The sequence below is a fragment of the Coregonus clupeaformis genome, chromosome 6 (genome assembly GCF_020615455.1).
Source record: "Coregonus clupeaformis isolate EN_2021a chromosome 6, ASM2061545v1, whole genome shotgun sequence".
NCBI classification, from domain to species: domain Eukaryota; kingdom Metazoa; phylum Chordata; class Actinopteri; order Salmoniformes; family Salmonidae; genus Coregonus; species Coregonus clupeaformis.
In genome coordinates, this window is record NC_059197.1 from 16,027,876 (window position 1) to 16,050,557 (window position 22,682).

The window sequence follows — 22,682 nt, forward strand, 5'->3', positions numbered from 1 at the left end:
TCCTGGATGTCATTTTATAATATTGTTAGATATTTTTAGTAACATATGGTAGCATACATGTTTCACATGGTAGCAAGTCAAGCTAGCTAGTTATATGTTACATTATATTGCCAATGTTTGTGTGAATCCTCTTTTCTCCTGCCTTCCCCATCAACAAGCGACGCACGCGCATCTTTGCTCAGCAATCTCCTGTCCCCATCGGTTTCACTGGGAAGACTTCCGGTGGTGTGTCATGGCGGCATGGTAAAGCTTGCTCAAAGGGAAAAATAACCAACCCGTACTGTCTTCTTCAGACAGTGGTTTTGGGACTTATTTCGGGTTTAACATCGCCACGAACGTCCACATTCGTATTGGAATTGCAAGCAGTCATTCGCGGTTTCCATCCGCTCGGACATGGCGGCACATAAACCAGTGGAATGGGTTCAGGCCGTGATAAATAGATTCGACGAGCAGGTAATATCGTGTATATGAGTTGGAAGTGGGAGTAGTTAGCTAGCTAATCTTTTGTAGATGGCTTGTGTTGGTAGCTAATTTATTTATGCAGTTGCCTGCTTTCTAGTAGTGTACAGTGGGTAGGTAGCTAGCTAACTATAGACAAAGTAACTACTACGTTAGGACACATTTTTATATCTGTGGTTTGGATGATATGTAACAAACGTGCAAGTTTCCTTTTAGTTAACTAGTAAGCTACCCATTTAACTAACTAGCTAAGATAGCTAACTAGTCAACTAAACATGTATTTTCATGTTGCGTAGATTTTGGGTGTTGGTATAGCTCGGACTGTTAGGAGAGGTTGCACACAACGGCTAATTCCGCCAGACAATTGGGGAAAATATGTCTCTACCAGCTAGCAACTCATATAACTACCTAACTAACTGTAAACAAATGAGAGGTGTGACTCCAACATGCACTGATTGAAATGAAAGGTCTGAAATTCAGTACTCTAGCAGTGGCACCTTGTTACTAGTTAAACAATTTTTTTATTAGCTTTGAGTCAGCTGAACGGACATATGCATCCCTCCCTGTTATGTCACATGCAGTGAAAAAAACGAAGAACACACACACACTCGTTGCATGCTGTCAGCCAACAGTCATGTTACTGTCTGTCTGAGGAATGTGGGTTTGCAACCTGGCCATGTTTCTGCTCTGAGTTAAAGCCTCAATACTAAGATAAAAAAGCAACATGGATCTGAACAAATTGACAGACATCCGTTTTTGTTCAATACTTACTATTATAATTACTACCTCCTTAAAATAAGATATTAGTAGTTTGAGTTTCTGTCTCAAACACAGATTTGAGCGTGCTTGTGGTCACCACAGCAGAAGTCTACAAGGCTCGCCCAACAACCACAGCTTGTGGGTGACATTGGCAAGGCAATTAACTGTGCTTGTTTTAAGGAGATACTGCTAGATTCTGGCAATTAAAGGAAAATTCCACCCCAAAACTATCTTTTGGTATTTGTTTCATTGGTCCAGTGTTGACGTAGTCCCAAAATGTTTTGCTTGTCAGCAATCAAGTTTTCAAGATACACTATATATACATTTTACATTTTAATCATTTAGTAGACGCTCTTATCCAGAGCGACTTAGTTAGTGAGTGCATACATTTTTCATACACAAAAGTATGTGGACACCCTTTCAAATTAGTGGATTCGGCTATTTCAGCCACACCCGTTGCGGACAGGTGTATACAATCAAGCACACAGCCATGCAATCTCCATAGACAAACATTGGCAGGAGAATGGCCTTACTGAAGAGCTCAGTGACTTTCAACGTGGCGCCGTCATAGGATGCCACCTTTCCCACAAGTCAGTTCTTCAAATTTCTGTCCTGCTAGAGCTGCCCGGTCAACTGTAAGTGCTGTTATTGTGAAGTGGAAACGTCTAGGAGCAACAACGGCTCAACCGCGAAGTGGTAGGCCACACGAGAACGGGACCGGCGAGTGCTGAAGTGTGTAGTGCCTAAAAATCGTCTGTCCTCGATTGCAACACTCACTACCTAGTTCCAAACTGCCTCTGGAAGCAACGTCAGCACAATAACTGTTCGTCAGGAGCTTAATGAAATGGGTTTCCATGGCCGAGTAGCCATGTACAATGCCAAGCGTTGGCTGGAGTGGTGTAAAGCTCGCCGCCATTGGACTCTGGAGCCGTGGAAACGTGTTCTCTGGAGTGATGAATCACACTTCACCATCTGGCAGTCCGACGGATGAATCTGGGTTTGGCAAATGCCAGGAGAACGCTACCTGCCCCAATGCATAGTGCCAACTGTAAAGTTAGGTGGAGGAGGAATAATGGTCTGGGGCTGTTTTTCATGGTTCGGGATAGGCCCCTTAGTTCCAGTGAAAGGAAATCTTAACGCTACAGCATACAATGACATTCTAGATGATTCTGTGCTTCCAACTTTGTGGCAACAGTTTGGGGAAGGCCCTTTCCTGTTTCAGCATGACAATGCCCCCGTGCACAAGGCGAGGTCCATACAGAAATGCCTTGTCGAGATCTGTGTGGAAGAACTTGACTGGCCTGCACAGAGCCCTAAACTCAACCCCATCAAACACCTTTGGGATGAATTGGAACGCCAACTGCGAGCCAGGCCTAACCGTCCAACATCAGTGCCCGACCTCACTAATGCTCTTGTGGCTGAATGGAAGCAAGTCCCCGCAACAATGTTCCAACATCTAGTGGAAAGCCTTCCCTTAAGAGTGGAGGCTGTTATAGTATGATTTTGAAATGAGATATTTTTGGTCATGTAGTGTATATAACTTTCAAAATACAGCATATGCTAATGTGGGGTACTGCTACAGTATCCCTTTAAGGGTGCCAAAGATTCCTCTAATGAACTTAAGATTGTGTGTAAATAATTGGGTCAGGTAGTCTAGCCAGTCCATCAATAGTTTTTGCACTGTCTGTTGCCCCTAACTGTTTCTCATCAGGAGTCATTATCAGTCAACATTATCATATTGTAAGATTAAGGTTGTAAAATACTCCAGCTGACTTGTTGGACAGTTTATGTTGTTGCTTGAGAGCTGGTATGTCTGTAGAGCAGCTCAGGGTCTCAATTTCATCCATTAGAAACTGAGCTTTGTCTGTTTTGGTCATCAAAGACCACCGCCAAAGGGACTGAAACAGATGGTTCTGTTGGGATGGTTCTTGTAACCATGCTGCAGTGCAAGCAATGCTGCCAGAAACTCTTCAGCTTCTTTAGATTCCTTTGGGTGAAAGCTGTTTTACAAATAAACTTGAAAAGGGTTAGGCCTAGTTTAGGCCTACCAGAGTTTGCACTATGCAGGGGTTTGGATTTAGCCATCGCACGCTGTGCAAGTGCCCTCCTTTTCTTTGCCCTTTGAAAGGAAATATCAGCACTTTGTGTGCAGTTTGTGTGGGTTCTGGCCCTCTGGTTTCAGAGGCTACAGAGGGACTCTGTAGCACAGAGTGGTGATTGTACCCAGGCTTAGCGGCTCTGTTAGGCTTATTACAGTTTGATGAAAGTATAATAAAGGTATTAAATCCACCTTGTGTTGTTAAGACTATTTAGAAGCCTCTAAGTCAGGCATACTCAAGTACTATTTGAGAAGGTCCGGTCACACAAATGTCCAAGGTGTCAAAGGTCCGGATGGATAATATAATCGATCTGTGTAATAACAAACCCCCAACTCGCAACCCATGCGACCCCAAACTGTTCACACCCCTCTTGTTGGCGGAGAGAAAATGTTGCAGTTTTAAAGCTAATTTCCCGCAATTCTACAGATTTTGCATGGGGCAGAGATTTTGTTGCTGTTTCCCGGGTGGCGCAGTGGTCTAAGGCACTGCATCGCAGTGCTAGCTTTGCCACTAGAGCTGTGCCACTAGAGATCCTGGTTCGAATCCAGGCTCTGTCGTAGCTGGTCGCGACCGGGAGACCCATGGGGCGGCGCACAATTGGCCCAGCGTCGTCCAGGGTAGGGGAGGGAATGGCCGGCAGGGATGTAGCTCAGTTGGTAGAGCATGGCGTTTGCAATGCCAGGGTTGTGGGTTCGATTCCCACGGGGGCCAGTATGAAAAAATTAAAATAATGTATGCACTCACTAACTGTAAGTCGCTCTGGATAAGAGCGTCTGCTAAAATGACTGTTTTAAAGCTAATTTCCTGCAATTCTATGCATTCTATGTCTTATGTGTGTTTGTATGATACCAGGGGTCAAAGCCCAACCGAGTAAAAATAATAATAAAATAAAACCATTTGGGACCTGCGGTCCGTATTGACCCCGTTCTGGGTCCGTATCCGGTCCGCCAGTTGAGTATAGGGGCTCTATGTCATAGGATTGTATGTGTTGGCTTTATGAGGGGGGAGTTCATGGTCAGAATCTGATTTTCTTTGTGAACCTTGCTTATTTTGCCCGAAAACCTACCCAGTGTCCAGAAACAATGAAAGTGTTGTGAACATTGAACAATAAGTCTAAATCACAGTCGTATGCAACTTCAGATTCCTAAATTGTCTTGGTTGTAATGCATGTCAAAAAGCTACCCCAGAGAGGAAGACAGAGGTTGGTGGATGCCAATGTGATGTAGTAGATTAATGAGAAAGAAGAACCTCAACCTAGTAGTATTGGTCGTCACATCATCAGCCCAGAATCGCCATATTTCCTTTCACGAACTCGGATACCTCCTGCACCTTGACCTGTTGCTTCGGCCTGTTGTTTCCAAAGTTTTACTTTGTTTTATTTGTATTTTGTTCACAAGTGTTTGTGTCAACACCTGCTACCAACTAGCCAGCTATTTAGCTAGATAGGTTGCAATGGAGCGTGCTTCGCCTGGAATAGCTAACGAACGTTTCAAGCGCTTTAGAAGCTGTGTTTATTACGCTCTTGTCTGAGACAATATTGACAATCCCGAGTTCCAATACAGCAATTGTTTGCTAGCGGTGGATTACAGGAATGAGGTGGCTATGCTTAGCAAGCAAATCTCAATTCTGCGCAAACTTATGGGGAAAACGCAAATTGGAACTTTACCGTTCTCAGCTCCTATGGCTGGACGCCGCTCGGGCCCGATGAACGTTTCCCCGCCTTGTCATCTGTCCCTATCCGAATAGCCTGTGCTAAATGGAACTTGCCTGCCAAGGAAGTCGTCTCATCTGTCTCTCCTCCCCCATCCTGTAGTGAAGTAGATGGAGAACAGCAAGAAGATTGTTCCAATCAGCGCTGGTCCCATGTCACAAGTCGTGGAAACCGAAGGCAGCGGCATGCTGCTAAGCTGACGGGAGTGACTGTGAGATGTTCGGAGCAGATTAACATAAGGAATAGCTTCGCTGCACTGGTGCCTCCTCTCTCTGGATCTGACTGGGCACTGCCTGCTGTGGGATGTCTGGACTTATCGCTGGGAGCAGCGGGCGTATACGCTCCTGCTTCTCGTGGGCCCGTGAAAGGTTCAACGAATTATGTGAGGGGTATGAATCGGCAGATTTCTCCATTCCCTTCTCCGGACATTTTATTGGGCAGTTCAATGGTGAGAAATGTCTCAGTCCCTGGAGCAAAAACGTTGTGCCATCCAGGAGCACAAGTACAGGACATCAATAGGCTGCTCCCAAACATTTAAAACCAGCATCAGACAATTGTGTCTATCATAGTTCATGTGGGATTCAATGACATTATGAAGGGCAGTTCAGAACAGCTGAAGCTGGATTTTAAAGAACTGATTGGGTCACTGCCTGACACCAACAAACGTCCCATAATATCTGGCCCTCTGCCCTCCCTAAATATTGCCATTGAACGTTTCAGCACACTTTTAGCCCTGCATAAGTGGCTACGAGACTTGCAGCTCTCTGGGTGTAACATTTATTGACAATTTTGATACCTTCTGGAAGCAAAGCTCGTTTTATAAGGAGGATGGGATCCACCCAAATCATTTGGCTTCCTGGATCCTTTCACAGCATTATAAGGCAGCATTGAGACAATTACTTATCAATGACCCCAGCTCAGTTAATCCCTACCATTGTGTCGCTGAGTTGTCATAATACTTCAGCCAATATACATTATCCCAGGGGCCTTGGAAGACACGGTGTAAGTAACCTAATTTATGTCCCTCTTACTGCCCTGAATGCCTCTGCTGATCCCACAGCTATTGTATGCAGTAATCATGTGTCTATGATCCAGAGTTATACTGTTAGCACTGAGGCGGTGTGCCCTAGTAGGAAGTCCACTGTGTGCAGCTCACCCTGCACTAATATAGATAACTACTTTTGCTAAGCTTCCCAGTAAAGCAATGAAAACAATGAAGCATCCCAGAAAAGTGCTAAAAATAGCCCACGTTAACATATGTAGCTTAAGAAACAAGGTTCATGAAATCAATAATTTGCTAATAACAGATGACATTCATATTCTGACAATCTCTGAAACTCACTTAGATAATGCCTTTGATGATACAATGATAGTAACACTGTCAACAAGGCAGGTCCTGCAGGCCCTAGTGTTGTTGCACCTGGACTACTGTTCAGTCGTGTGGTAAGGTGCCACATTGTAATTGGCTCAGAACAGGGCAGCGCGGCTGGCCCTTAAGTGTACATGGAGAGCTGACATTAATGATATGCATGTCAATCTCTCACGGCTCAAAGTGGAGGAGAGATTGACTTCATCACTACTTTTTTTTAAAAGAGGTATTGACAAGCTGATTGCGCCGATCTGTCTGTTTAAACCAGGGGCGCAACTTTCACTGAGGACGTGGGCCACATTCTGAAATTGCAGTTTTGCCCCCCCCCAGTTTTATCATTGGAATGTGATACAAAACGAGGCAACGGTGTGCTTCAGGACCATGCGGACGCCTCTGAGCGGTCGGGTAGGCTGTTTGGAGTGTTTATCTGACCCCCAAAAAAAATCTTACAAAGTTATGCCCCCCCCACTTCTAAAACCAAAGTTGCACCTCTGGTTTAACCTACTAGCACACAGCTCGGACACCCATGCATACCCCACAAGACATGCCACCAGAGGTCTCTTCACAATCCCCAAGTCCAGAACAGATTATGGGAGGTGCACAGTACTACATAGTCGTAGCTGTACTCCCTGTAGCCAGAACCCTAGAGCAGCTGAGTTGTCGAAAGAGGAGATGCCTCCAGTGAACAACACTGTTCGAATACTGATGTTAAGTTATACATTATGTTAAGTTACTGTATATTCATGTGACAAAATATTTTATGTAAGTCATGGTTAGTAGAACGCTCTAAACACAGTTATAGGCTTGATTGATTTTCCGTTTAATAAGAGAACGTTTCGATCCCTTCTTATTTAGTGTCACTGTCTGTTTATCTTGATAAGAATTGGTCAGACAGACATACAGTATCTCAACATTGTCTCATCATATGGTCTTTATATGGTGTCCCTTCCATGAATGAATTGATGGTATTCTAATAGAAAGGCCCTTGTATTCACAAGAAAATCATTGAGTCAAATGTTTTTATTATGTTACATAAAAAATTATACATAATTCATCTTTAATGCGAATGGTCTAAACTTCCCATAGAGGGACAAAAACAGTTATTTTCCTGAAAAATAGGCCCCACTTTAATTACATTTTTTTTCTTAGCACAGTCCTCTCATCCAATGTTCCTCTCCTTCCCCCTGTTTACCCCGATCATGTAATCTGCACACAGTGCATTGGTGTGTATGTATACAATGTCAATCAGCTCTGCCAAAGTCCAAAGGGAAGAGATGGCTCCATGACCTTTTAGGAATTCCAATCCCAGCCTGTGAAACAAAGTGCTTACTGTCTGTGGTCCCAGACGGACAGTCCCTGAGCTGAACTGGATGTGAAAGATATGAAGCAGGGATGGGCCAGTGTGGACTGTGTGCACTCCCGTTCAGACGCTTGACTACTTTCTTACCCTCTGTCTTGGGACTTACATTCCCAGGCCCAGGTTTCTCCCTGAGGGGTCCCAGTGGTAGAGAGGATCCCGATAATAAGCAGTCATAGGCCTCTTCCTTACCATGGATGCAGGTCTGAACGTAAGTGTTTCCTCAACCATGATTAGGCCTACAACAGTGTAGTCTCACGTTACCATACTCCCAAGCCTTGTTTGTCTCTTGGCTGTTGAGGAAGTCTGGAAGTGGAAATGGAGGCTAACAACATCCTGGCTCTGTTGCCCCACGCCTACACAGGAACCTGAAGGAGAGTCAGAGCCACATCAGGGAGGAGTGCATCATGCAGAACAGCTCACTTCTCATTTCTGCTGCTGCTTACGGCTCATTAACACTCCAGGCCTGATGTGCTCTGCATAAGCACTAGCCAGCCACACCCCTAGGCAAGCTTACAGGGCCTCCTCCTGCCCACGAGGTCTGGCCCAGCTGTGTGTGTGATGTCTGTGTGAATGTAATGTCTGTGTTCACACAGATGTAGCCTGCAGGTGTACAGCTGTGGGCGTACGCTAGAGTTGTGGCAGGGCGAGGTTCTTCTTAGCACAGGGCTTCATTGTTCTGTGACTGCAGGACGTCTGCTCCTTGCCCTTCGTCAGGTGTCGTAGGTGTCCTCATAGCGCGAGAGGTGTGGCATGGCACTTCTTGTGTGAAAATGTTTAATGTAGATATGTCTAGTGTGGATATGTCTTGTGTGGATATGTGGATGTGTGTAGTGTAGATATGTGTAGACAAAGGATAAGAACGTGAAACCATGGCTTCATGTACAGTACCAGTCAAAAGTTTGGACACACCTACTCATTCCAGGGTTTTTCTTTATTTTTACTATTTTCTACATTGTAGAATAATAGTGAAGACATCAAAACTGAAATAGCACATGGAATCATGTAGTAACCAAAAAAGTGTTAAACAAATCAAAATACATTTTTTCAAAAAGCCACCCTTTGCCTTGATGACAGCTGGGCACACTCTTGGCATTCTCTCAACCAGCTTCATGAGGTAGTCGCCTGGAATGCATTTCAATTAACAGATGTGCCTTCTTAAAAGTTAATTTGTGTAATTTATTACCGTCTTAATGTGTTTGAGCCAATCAGTTGTGTTGTGACAAGGTAGGGGGGTATACAGAAGATAGCCCTATTTGGTAAAAGACCAAGTCCATATTATGGCAAGAACAGCTCAAATAAGCAAAGAGAAATGACAGTCCATCATTACTTTAAGACATGAAGGTCAGTCAATCTGGAAAATGTCAAGAACTTTGAAAGTTTCTTCAAGTGCAGTCGCAAAAGCCAACAATTGCTATGATGAAACTGGCTCTCATGAGGACCACGACAGGAATGGAAGACCCAGAGTTACCTCTGCTGCAGAGGATAAGTTCATTAGAGTTACCAGCCAGTTCATTAGAGTTACCAGCCCAAATAAATGCTTCACGGAGTTCAAGTAACAGACACATCTCAACATCAACTGTTCAGAGGAGACTGTGTGAATCAGGCCTTCATGGTCGAATTGCTGCAAAGAAACCACTACAAAAGGACACCAATAAGAAGAAGAGACTTGCTTGGGCCAAGATAAACGAGCAATGGACATTAGACCGGTGGAAATGTGTCCTTTGGACTGGAGTCCAAATTTGAGATTTTTGGTTCCAACTGCCGTGTCTTTGTGAGACGCGGTGTGGGTGAATGGATGATCTCCGCATGTGTATTTCCCACCGTAAAGCATGGAGGAGGAGGTGTTATGGTGTCGGGGTGCTTTGCTAGTGACACTGTCTGTGATTTACTTAGAATTCAAGGCACACTTAACCAGCATGGCTACCACAGCATTCTACAGCGATACGCCATCCCATCTGGTTTGGGCTTAGTGGGACTATCATTTGTTTTTCAGCAGGACAATGACCCAACACACCTCCCGTCTGTGTAATTGCTATTTTACCAAGAAGGAGAGTGATGGAGTGCTGCATCAGATGACCTGGCTTTCACAATCCCCCGACCTCAACCCAATTGAGATGGTATGGGATGAGTCGGACCGCAGAGTGAAGGAAAAGCATCCAACAAGTGCTCAGCATATGTGGGAACTCCTTCAAGACAGTTGGAAAAGCATTCCAGGTGAAGCTGGTTGAGAGAATGCAAAGAGTGTGCAAAGCTGTCATCAAGGCAAAGGGTGGCTATTTGAAGATTATCAAATATAAAATATACTTTGATTTGTTTAACACTTTTTAGTTTACTACATGATTCCATATGTGTTATTTCATAGTTTTGATGTATTCACTATTATTCTACAATGTAAAAAAGTGTAAAAGTAAAGAAAAACCCTTGAATGAGTAGGTGTGTCCAAACATTTGACTGGTAGTGTTATTCTACTAGGCTTGCTCAAACCTGCTGCATATATGGTCCACTGTCTAACACGTTCACCCGTGGCAAGACACGCCTGTGACTTTAGAATGACACATGCTTTTTTCTTTCTCCTTAGCTTCCCGTTAAAACGGGACATCAGAACAACCACACCAGAGTCAGCACAGAGCACAACAAGGAATGTCTTATCAACATCTCTAAGTACAAGTTCTCCCTCGTCATCAGTGGCCTCACGAACATACTAAAAAATGTGAACAACATGGTAAGTGGAGTTTTTAACATAGCTGTTTATTTGACTATAGCATGAGTAATGGGGATCACTACATTACACGTCATCAACCCTACCTCCTGGAAGGCATGTGTATTGTGTAAACACTCCAAGTCAACTCAAGTGTAGGATGCACACAATGGGCTGGAAGTGGTGTTTGCTGAATCACTGTGTCCTCTGTGTCTATAACCTCTCCTCTCTCAAGCGTATATTTGGGGAATCAGCTGAGAAGAACCTCTACCTCTCCCAGCTGATTATCCTGGACACACTGGAGAAGTGCCTGGTGTCGGTGAGGAAACCCCCATACACTCTGCATCCACTGTATCCCTCCTTACATCACCTTTAGTTGGTCTGCTAACTTAGCCCCATACAGTTGTTTGTGTGTGCTTGTGTTTAGTATTTCTCCATTTTAGTTTTTAGTCCTCCCAACTCAAACAGGTTTCTGTTGATTAATTGAATATTACCAGTCCAGAGCACTGGCTCAAAATATTGGTCTTATTGCACCAATATTCTAAAATGCTATGGGTCTTCCAACACAACGCCAGCATTACATTGGTTGGATGTATCCTGGATGCCCCTGTTCTGTCTCTGCTTTTTCCAGACAGACCTCTGGTAATACACTTAAACCCCTTCCTTCAGTCGTTCTTTCTCTTCACCTCTGAAATAGGTGCCTCTGCTCTGTTCTGCGACGGTGCAGCAGAAGATTATATTTGCAGGTGTTTCCTCGACTTTTGTTAGTGCTTTCACAGCCTCCAATGGGATAGCCGGGAGTTTCCTGTATAGGTTTTTCATTAGTGCATGTTGTCAGATGGAAGCCAGCTGCTCCCCTCATGGACGCTATGGAACACTCGTTTGAATTTTTGAGATCTTATGTTTTACACATTTTTAAGTGTACTAATAGCCTCATTTTGTATTAGACTATTTCCTACATACAGTGAGGGGAAAAAAGTATTTGATCCCCTGCTGATTTTGTACGTTTGCCCACTGACAAAAGAAATGATCAGTCTATAATTTTAATGGTAGGTTTATTTGAACAGTGAGAGACAGAATAACAACAAATAAATCCAGGAAAACGCATGTTATAAATTGATTTGCATTTTAATGAGGGAAATAAATATTTGACCCCTCTGCAAAACATGACAGTACTTGGTGGCAAAACCCTTGTTGGCAATCACAGAGGTCAGACGTTTCTTGTAGTTGGCCACCAGGTTTGCACACATCTCAGGAGGGATTATGTCCCACTCCTCTTTGCAGATCTTCTCCAAGTCATTAAGGTTTCGAGGCTGACATTTGGCAACTCGAACCTTCAGCTCCCTCCACAGATTTTCTATGGGATTAAGGTCTGGAGACTGGCTAGGTGTCACGATCGTCTAAAGGAGCGGACCAATGCGCAGCGTTGCGAGTGAACATGATGACTTTATTAAATTAAAGCAACCACGAAAAACAACAACTGACAATACGTGAAGTCCTCTGTGACACCGACAGAACATAGAACACTGGAACAAAAACCCACAAACAAACAGTGAAACACAACAGTATATATATGGCTCCCAATCAGAGATAACGAGCCGACAGCTGACACTCGTTACCTCCGATTGGGAGTCATTGACCAATCACCACTAAATACAAACAAAATGAAACTCACCCAACCCCAACACCACCAAATGAGATACACCCTGGCTCTAACACACAGTCCTGGAGCCAGAGTGTGACACTAGGCCACTCCAGGACCTTAATTTGCTTCTTCTTGAGCCACTCCTTTGTTGCCTTGGCCGTGTGTTTTGGGTCATTGTCATGCTGGAATACCCATCCACGACCCATTCCTGGCTGAGGGAAGGAGGTTCTCACCCAAGATTTGACAGCCCCGTCCATCGTCCATTTGATGCGGTGAAGTTGTCCTGTCCCCTTAGCAGAAAAACACTCCCAAAGCATAATGTTTCCACCTCCATGTTTGACGGTGGGGATGGTGTTCTTGGGGTCATAGGCAGCATTCCTCCTCCTCCAAACACGGCGAGTTGAGTTGATGCCAAAGAGCTCGATTTTGGTCTCATCTGACCACAACACTTTCACCCAGTTCCCCTCTGAATCATTCAGATGTTCATTGGCAAACTTCAGACGGGCATGTACAGTGGGGAGAACAAGTATTTGATACACTGCAGATTTTGCAGTTTTTCCTACTTACAAAGCATGTAGAGGTCTGTAATTTTTATCATAGGTACACTTCAACTGTGAGAGACGGAATCTAAAACAAAAATCCAGAAAATCACATTGTATGATTTTTAAGTAATTTAATTTGCATTTTATTGCATGACATAAGTATTTGATACATCAGAAAAGCAGAACTTAATATTTGGTACAGAAACCTTTGTTTGCAATTACAGAGATCATACGTTTCCTGTAGGTCTTGACCAGGTTTGCACACACTGCAGCAGGGATTTTGGCCCACTCCTCCATACATACTTTCTCCAGATCCTTCAGGTTTCGGGGCTGTCGCTGGGCAATACGGACTTCCAGCTCCCTCCAAAGATGTTCTATTGGGTTCAGGTCTGGAGACTGGCTAGGCCACTCCATGACCTTGAGATGCTTCTTACGGAGCCACTCCTTAGTTGCCCTGGCTGTGTGTTTCTGGTCATTGTCATGCTGGGAGACCCAGCCACGACCCATCTTCAATGCTCTTACTGAGGGAAGGAGGTTGTTGGCCAAGATCTCGCGATACATGGCCCCATCCATCCTCCCCTCAATACGGTGCAGTCGTCCTGTCCCCTTTGCAGAAAAGCATCCCCAAAGAATGATGTTTCCACCTCCATGCTTCACGGTTGGGATGGTGTTCTTGGGGTTGTACTCATCCTTCTTCTTCCTCCAAACACGGCGAGTGGAGTTTAGACCAAAAAGCTCTATTTTTGTCTCATCAGACCACATGACCTTCTCCCATTCCTCCTCTGGATCATCCAGATGGTCATTGGCAAACTTCAGACGGGCCTGGACATGCGCTGGCTTGAGCAGGGGGATCTTGCGTGCGCTGCAGGATTTTAATCCATGACGGCGTAGTGTGTTACTAATGGTTTTCTTTGAGACTGTGGTCCCAGCTCTCTTCAGGTCATTGACCAGGTCCTGCCGTGTAGTTCTGGGCTGATCCCTCACCTTCCTCATGATCATTGATGCCCCACGAGGTGAGATCTTGCATGGAGCCCCAGACCGAGGGTGATTGACCGTCATCTTGAACTTCTTCCATTTTCTAATAATTGCGCCAACAGTTGTTGCCTTCTCACCAAGCTGCTTGCCTATTGTCCTGTAGCCCATCCCAGCCTTGTGCAGGTCTACAATTGTATCCCTGATGTCCTTACACAGCTCTCTGGTCTTGGCCATTGTGGAGAGGTTGGAGTCTGTTTGATTGAGTGTGTGGACAGGTGTCTTTTATACAGGTAATGAGTTGGGAACATTTACATTTACATTTACGTCATTTAGCAGACGCTCTTATCCAGAGCGACTTACAAATAGGTGCATTCGCCTTATAGCCAGTGGGATAACCACTTTCCAATGTTTTTTAAATATTATTTTTATTTTTTGGTGGGGTGGGTTGGAGTAAAGGGGGGGGGGGGTAGGTAGAAGGATTACTTTATCCTATCCCAGGTTTTCCTTAAAGAGGTGGGGTTTCAAATGTCTCCGGAAGGTGGTGAGTGACTCCGCTGTCCTGGCGTCGTGAGGGAGATTATTCCACCATTGGGGTGCCAGAGCAGCGAACAGTTTTGACTGGGCTGAGCGGGAACTATGCTTCCGCAGAGGTAGGGGAGCTAGCAGGCCAGAGGTGGATGAACGCAGTGCCCTCGTTTGGGTGTAGGGACTGATCAGAGCCTGAAGGTACGGAGGTGCCGTTCCCCTCACAGCTCCGTAGGCAAGCACCATGGTCTTGTAGCAGATGCGAGCTTCAACTGGAAGCCAGTGGAGTGTGCGGAGGAGCGGGGTGACGTGAGAGAACTTGGGAAGGTTGAACACCAGACGGGCTGCGGCATTCTGGATGAGTTGTAGGGGTTTAATGGCACAGGCAGGGAGCCCAGCCAACAGCGAGTTGCAGTAATCCAGACGGGAGATGACAAGTGCCTGGATTAGGACCTGTGCCGCTTCCTGTGTAAGGCAGGGTCGTACTCTCCGAATGTTGTAGAGCATGAACCTACAGGATCGGGTCACCGCCTTGATGTTAGCGGAGAACGACAGGGTGTTGTCCAGGGTCACGCCAAGGCTCTTCGCACTCTGGGAGGAGGACACAACGGAGTTGTCAACCGTGATGGCGAGATCATGGAACGGGCAGTCCTTCCCCGGGAGGAAGAGCAGCTCCGTCTTGCCGAGGTTCAGCTTGAGGTGGTGATCCGTCATCCATACTGATATGTCTGCCAGACATGCAGAGATGCGATTCGCCACCTGGTTATCAGAAGGGGGAAAGGAGAAGATTAGTTGTGTGTCGTCAGCGTAGCAATGATAGGAGAGGCCATGTGAGGATATGACAGAGCCAAGTGACTTGGTGTATAGCGAGAATAGGAGAGGGCCTAGAACTGAGCCCTGGGGGACACCAGTGGTGAGAGCACGTGGTGCGGAGACAGCTTCTCGCCACGCCACTTGGTAGGAGCGACCGGTCAGGTAGGACGCAATCCAAGAGTGTGCCGCGCCGGAGATGACCAGCTCGGAGAGGGTGGAGAGGAGGATCTGATGGTTCACAGTATCAAAGGCAGCAGACAGGTCTAGAAGGACAAGAGCAGAGGAGAGAGAGTTAGCTTTAGCAGTGCTGAGAGCCTCTGTGACACAGAGAAGAGCAGTCTCAGTTGAATGACCAGTCTTGAAACCTGACTGGTTTGGATCAAGAAGGTCATTCTGAGAGAGATAGCAAGAGAGTTGGCTAAAGACGGCACGCTCGTTAGTTTTGGAGAGAAAAGAAAGAAGGGATACTGGTCTGTAGTTGTTGACATCAGAGGGATCGAGTGTTGGTTTTTTGAGAAGGGATTGCAACTCTCGCTCTCTTGAAGACTGAAGGGACATAGCCAGCGGTCAAGGATGAGTTGATCAGCGAGGCGAGGTAAGGGAGAAGGTCACCGAAGATGGTCTGGAGAAGAGAGGAGGGGATAGGGTCAAGCGGGCAGGTTGTTGGGCGGCCTGCCGTCACAAGTCGCAAGATTTTATCTGGAGAGAGAGGGGAGAAAGAAGTCAAAGCATAGGGTAGGGCAGTGTGAGCAGGACCAGCAGTGTCATTTGACTTAACAAACGAGGATCGGATGTCGTCAACCTTCTTTTCAAAATGGTTGACGAAGTCATCCATAGAGAGGGAGGGGGGGGATTCAGCAGGGAGGAGAATGTAGCAAAGAGCTTCCTAGGGTTAGAGGCGGATGCTTGGAATTTAGAGTGGTAGAAAGTGGCCTTAGCAGCAGAAACAGATGAAGAAAATGTAGAGAGGAGGGAGTGAAAAGATGCCAGGTCCGCAGGGAGTCTAGTTTTCTTCCATTTCCGCTCAGCTGCCCGGAGCTCTGTTCTGTGAGCTCGCAATGAGTCATCAAGCCACGGAGCTGGAGGGGAGGACCGAGCCGGCCGGGAGGATAGGGGACATAGAGAGTCAAAGGATGCAGAAAGGGAGGAGAGGAGGGTTGAGGAGGCAGAATCAGGAGATTGGAGGGAGAAGGATTGAGCAGAGGGAAGAGATGATAGGATGGAAGAGGAGAGAGTAGCGGGAGAGAGAGAGAGAGCGAGAGCGAAGGTTGCGACGGCGCATTACCGTCTGTGTAGGGGCAGAGTGAGTAGTGTTGGAGGAGAGGGAGAGAGAAAAGGATACAAAGTAGTGGTCGGAGACTTGGAGGGGAGTTGCAGTGAGATTAGTAGAAGAACAGGAGGGCTTCTTAAAGAAAAACTAACAGGTCTGTGAGAGCCGGAATTCTTACTGGTTGGTAGGTGATCAAATACTTATGTCATGCAATAAAATGCAAATTAAATACTTAAAAATCATACAATGTGATTTTCTGGATTTTTGTTTTCGATTCCGTCTCTCACAGTTGAAGTGTACCTATGATATAAATTACAGACCTCTACATGCTTTGTAAGTAGGAAAACCTGCAAAATCGGCAGTGTATCAAATACTTGTTCTCCCCACTGTATATATGCTTTCTTGAGCAGGGGGACCTTGCGGGCGCTGCAGGATTTCAGTCCTTCACGGCGTAGTTTGTTACCAATTGTTTTCTTGGTGACTATGGTCCCAGCTACCTTGAGATCATTGACAAGATCCTCCCGTGTAGTTCTGGGCTGATTCCTCACCATTCTCATGATCATTGCAACTCTACGAGGTAAGATCTTGCATGGAGCCCCAGGCCGAGGGAGATTGACAGTTCTTTTGTGTTTCTTCCATTTGCGAATAATCGCACCAACTGTCGTCACCTTCTCACCAAGCTGCTTGGCGATGGTCTTGTAGCCCATTCCAGCCTTGTGTAGGTCTACAATCTTGTCCTTGACATCCTTGGATAGCTCTTTGGTCTTGGCCATGGTGGAGAGTTTGGAATCTGATTGATTGATTGCTTCTGTGGATGGGTGTCTTTTATACAGGTAACAAGCTGAGATTAGGAGCACTCCCTTTAAGAGTGTGCTCCTAATCTCAGCTCGTTACCTGTATAAAAGACACCTGGGAGCCAGAAATCTTTCTGATTGAGAGGGGGTCAAATACTTATTTCCCTCATTAACATGCAAATCAATTTATAACATTTTTGACATAAATATATATATATATATATTTTAACCTTTTTTTATTTTTGTTGTTGTTATTCTGTCTCTCACTGTTCAAATAAACCTACCATTAAAATTATAGACTGATCATTTATTTGTCAGTGGGCAAACGTACAAAATCAGCAAGGGATCAAATACTTTTTTTCCATCACTGTAAGGGTGAGCTACAGGTTTTAAAAGCAGTTGTATGCAGTCTGTCCCAGTATGAGGCTGCCAGTTTGACCCAAGTAGTTTTGGAAATTAGCCAATGGGAGCACTGGTGAATCCCAGGGTGGGACATGCTGTGGTTGTGCCACTGAGCGAGGCACTTAACCCACATACATGTATTGCATATCCAGCTGTATAAATCCAAAATAAGTGAGACGTTGCCTTTGATAACCTTAAAATCACTCCTCGTTTTCTCAGAGAACCTAAAGAAGCCAGCCTGCACACACACTCTTTCCTCTTATCGTCTTCCTTCTCTTTTTCTCTCTATTCCTCTTCCCCCTGTCCCCCCAGCAATCGAAGGACTGCCTGCGTCTGGACGAGACCATGCTGGTGAAGCAGCTGCTGCCAGAGATCTGTCACTTCATCCACACGTACCGCGATGGCCACCAGCACGCTGCAGAGCTCCGTGCCTCCGCCTCAGGGGTCCTCTTCTCCCTCAGCTGCAACAACTTCAACGCCGTCTTCAGCCGCATCTCCACCAGGTAATGCTGATCCTGAGGAGCTACAGAGTGTGTTGGCTAATTCATTGTCAGTATCACTGTGTTAATGAGCAGTTGATCAGGTGTGTTAGTACAGGGCTGGATCAAAAGCCTGCCAACCCTGTTGTTCTTCCAAAACCAAGGTTGATGGCAACTTACCTACGTTATCTTTTGTAGAAAAATGCATTTGTGTCTTTAAAAAGTTCCACCGGTCCTGATTTTCCCAGAAGTGTAGTATTACAAATATTACAAAGTATTTAAACCCTCAGAAGTAATGATGAGGAGACTGTTCGGGCCCCCTTTCCTGCTCATGCCATGTGAGAAGTTAATTTGTTTGCATACCTCAGCACTTCAGTTTAGCAGCCAGTCATGGACAAAGTAACTGTGACTGAACTGTTAGCCCAGTCATGAAGGAAATCCCTCCCTCCCCACCCAGGATGTTCAGGATGGTGCAGCGTTACAGAACGTTCAGATAGAACGATAAAACGGGGAATCCTGTTCGCTCTATTTGGTTAATTGTCCCCCACGATGAAACTTTGGATCTGTCTCCGTCCGTTAGTACGTTCGTCACGCGCGATAACTCAGACAGCGCTGGCCCGATTTTGACGAAACTACGATGAATGATGCGTCTAGCCACAGAAGATAGCCCTATTTGGTAAAAGACCAAGTCCATATTAGGGCAAGAACAGCTCAAATAAGCAAAGAGAAACGACAGTCCACCATTACTTTAAGACATGAAGGTCAGTCAATCTGGAAAATGTCAAGAACTTTGAAAGTTTCTTCAAGTGCAGTCGCAAAAACCATCAAGCGCTATGGTGAAACTGGCTCTCATGAGGACCGCCACAGGAGTGGAAGACCCAGACTTACCTCTGCTGCAGAGGATAAGTTCATTAGAATTACCAGCCTCAGAAATTGCAGCCCTAATAAATGCTTCACAGAGTTCAAGTAACAGACACATCTCAACATCAACTGTTCAGAGGGGACTGTGTGAATCAGGACATCAATAATAAGAAGAGACTTGCTTGGGCCAAGAAACACGAGCAATGGACATTAGACCGGTGGAAATTTGTCCTTTGGTCTGGAGTCCAAATTTGAGATTTTTGGTTCCAACCGCCGTGTCTTTGTGAGACGCGGTGTTGGTGAACGGATTATCTCTGCATGTGTATTTCCCACCGTAAAGCATGGAGGAGGAGGTGTTATGGTGTGGGGGTGCTTTGTTGGTGACACTGTCTGTGATTTATTTAGAATTCAAGGCACACTTAACCAGCATGGCTACCACAGCATTCTGCAGCGATACGCCATCCCATCTGGTTTGGGCTTAGTGGGACTATATATTGTTTTTCAACAGGACAATGACCCAACACACCTCCAGGCTGTGTAAGGGCTATTGTACCAAGAAGGAGAGTGATAGAGTGCTGCATCAGATGACCTGGCCTCAACAATCCCCCGACCTCAACCCAATTGAGATGGTTTGGGATGAGTCGGACCGCAGAGAGAAGGAAAAGCAGCCAACAAGTGCTCAGCATATGTGGGAACTCCTTCAAGACAGTTGGAAAAGCATTCCAGGTGAAGCTGGTTGAGAGAATACACAAAAAAAATGTATGCACGCATGACTGTAAGTCGCTTTGGATAAAAGCGTCTGCTAAGTGGCATATTATTATTATTATTATCGAATGCCAAGAATGTGCAAAGCTGTCATCAAGGCAAAGGGTGGCTATTTGAAGAATATAAAATATAAAATATATTTTGACTGGTTTAACACTTTTCTGGTTACTACATGATTCCATATGTGTTATTTCATAGTTTTGATGTCTTCACTATTATTCTACAATGTAGAAAATAGTAAAGATAAAGGAAAACCCTTGAATGAGTAGGTGTTCAAAAACGTTTGACCGGTAGTGTATGTGTTTTTCTGCTAATTAGACTTTTTGTCCCCCAACAAACTTTGAACAAGCATATCTCCTGCCCCGTTTGAGCTACTGTCATGTCATTTTTTTTTACATACATGCGTTTCCTCATGAGGAACAAGTTGCCCATAACGACCTATATAATTTCGGTACTTACAAATAACATTTTCTTCATCTTTTAAATTGGCGCTGGCTGCATCCATATGCCGCACATCGTGCCATTGTAAATCGTGGACTGTGGATCTGTCACAGTCCGTACGTACATTCGTACAGCCGTACGTTTGTCACACGCGACATCTCAGACAGCACTGGCCTGATTTCGAAGAAACTTGGGTGAATGAGGCATCTTGCCATAGAGATCCGGCATTTACAAAATTATACTGATTGTCCTAAGGGGGGGTGCTATAGTAATCAACTGAAATTCCAAACTTTGAACAAGCATATCTCCTGTCCCCTTTCAGCTATTGTCATGTAATTTGGTTCATATATGCAGCCCCTCATGAGCAACAAGTTTCCCATAACAACCTATATAATTTCAGTACTTTCAAATGAAATGTCTTTCCAGACAACATACAGTGCATTTGGAAAGTATTCATGCCCCTTGACTTTTCCACATTTTGTTATGTTACAGCCTTATTCTAAAATGGGTTAAAAAAGAAATAATCTCATCAATCTACACACAATACCCCATAATGACAAAGCGAAAACAGTTTATTTTTTATTTTTTTGTTATAAAAAATTAAAACAGAAATACATTATTTACATAAGGAGTCAGACCCTTTGCTATGAGACTCGAAATTGAGCTTAGGTGCATCCTGTTTCCATTGATCATCCTTGAGATGTTTCTACAACTTGATTGGAATCCACCTGTGGTAAATTCAATTGATTGGACATGATTTGGAAAGGCACACACCTGTCTGTATAAGGTCCCACAGTTGACAGTGCATGTCAGAGCAAAAACCAAGCAATGAGGTCGAAGGCATTGTCCGTAGAGCTCTGAGACAGGATTGTGTCGTGGCACAGATCTGGGGAAGGGTACAAAAAACATTCTGCAGCATTGAAGGTCCCCAAGAACACAGTGGCCTCCATCATTCTTAAATAGAAGAAGTTTGGAACCACCAAGACTCTTCCTAGAGCTGGCCAAAATTGAGCAATCGGGGAAGAATGGCCTTGGCCAGGGAGGTGACTCTGACAGATCTCCAGAGTTTTTCTGTGGAGATGGGAGAACCTTCCAGAAGGACAACCGTCTCTGCAGCACTCCACCAATCAGGCCTTTATGGTAGAGTGGCCAAACGGAAGCCACTCAATAAAAGGCACATGACAGCCCGTTTGGAGTTTGCCAAAAGGCACCTAAAGGACTCAGACCATGAGAAACAAGATTATCTGGTCTGATGAAACCAAGATTGAACTCTTTGGCCTGAATGCCAAGCGTCATGTCTGGAGGAAACCTGGCACCGTCTGTACGGTTAAGCATGGTGGTGGCAGCATCATTCTGTGGGGATGTTTTTCAGCGGCAGGGACTGGGAGACTAGTCAGGATCGAGGGAAAGATGAACGGAGCAAAGTACAGTACAGAGATATCCTTGATCCTTGCGCTCAGGACCTCAGACTGGTGTGAAGGTTCACCTTCCAACAGGACAACGACCCTAAGCACACAGCCAAGACAACGCAGGGGTGGCTTCGGGACAAGTCTCTGAATGTCCTTGAGTGGCCCAGCCAGAGCCCGGACTTTAACCCAATCTAACATCTCTGAAGAGACCTGAAAATAGCTGTGCAGTGATGCTCCCCATCCAACCTGACAGAGCTTGAGAGGATCTGTGGAGAAGAATGGGAGAAACTCCCCAAATACAGGTGTGCCAAGCTTGTAGCTTCATACCCAAGAAGACTCGAGACTGTAGTCGCTGCCAAAGGTGCTTCAACAAAGTACTGAGTAAAGGGTCTGAAGATTTATGAAAATGTGATATATTTGCTAACATTTCTAAAAACATGTTTTTGCTTTGTCATTATGGGGTATTGTGTGTGTAGGTTGATGAGGAGGAAAAAACTATTTAATCCATTTTAGAATAAGGCTGGAAATGTAAGTGGTCTGAATACTTTCCGAATGTGCTGTACGTTGGAATAATTGTCACTAATTGAGACAAGGAGGATCTCCACATCATTCGTCGGGGACAACATGTTCACTGTAGACTTGTTTCTATCTGCAACATTCTGTAAGTTTCACATCATTGATACACTCATGTCAGTTTCCTGTCTTGAAGGACGACGGGATGATGTCAAAAAGGCTACCTCTTATCCCTCTCTTCCACCCCTGCTTCTTTCCCTCCTTTCTACTGAGAAACTGTGGTAGAATAAAATCTCTGGATATCATGTGTTTGACTGGACGAACTTGTTCCCTGGCAGTGTCTAAGAGAGTCCTTATCCATTGTGTTCTCCCCCAGGTTGCAGGAGCTGACAGTCTGCTCAGAAGACACTGTGGATGTCCATGATATAGAGCTCATGCAGTACATCAACGTGGACTGCTCCAAACTTAAAAGACTGCTTCAAGGTAAGCTACTCACTCAATTCCCTGTATGTCATACTACATGGATTTTTGAACTCCTGGATTCTGTGTATTTTGATGTTTATTTGCTAATACTCTATTACTTTTCACTACATCCTCTCAGAAACTGTATTAAAATTCAAAGCCCTGAAGAAACCTGCCCAACTTGCTGTCATTAATAGTTTGGAAAAGGTTTGTGCTCCAATATATTTATATTCAGTGCTGCTGTTTTGTGTTTATGAAGTTGGTGTATGATTATATTTTTCATGGTTTTCACTACTGCAACCTCTTGGCTGTTGGTGAAATGTTTCAAATA

General features: G+C 45.0%; 1 protein-coding gene across 1 annotated transcript in view; it reads left to right on the forward strand.

Annotated features, from left to right (window-relative positions):
- The first annotated feature begins 222 nt into the window (after positions 1-222).
- Positions 223-22,682, forward strand: part of LOC121567742 (neurofibromin-like) — a 97,331-nt gene continuing 74,871 nt past the window's right edge. The window contains exons 1-6 of the mRNA XM_045218749.1: positions 223-453; positions 10,336-10,479; positions 10,691-10,774; positions 17,734-17,924; positions 22,266-22,372; positions 22,491-22,558. Coding sequence (XP_045074684.1) covers positions 394-453; positions 10,336-10,479; positions 10,691-10,774; positions 17,734-17,924; positions 22,266-22,372; positions 22,491-22,558 — 654 coding nt within the window. The 5' untranslated portion in view covers positions 223-393. The remainder of the gene's footprint in view (positions 454-10,335; positions 10,480-10,690; positions 10,775-17,733; positions 17,925-22,265; positions 22,373-22,490; positions 22,559-22,682) is intronic.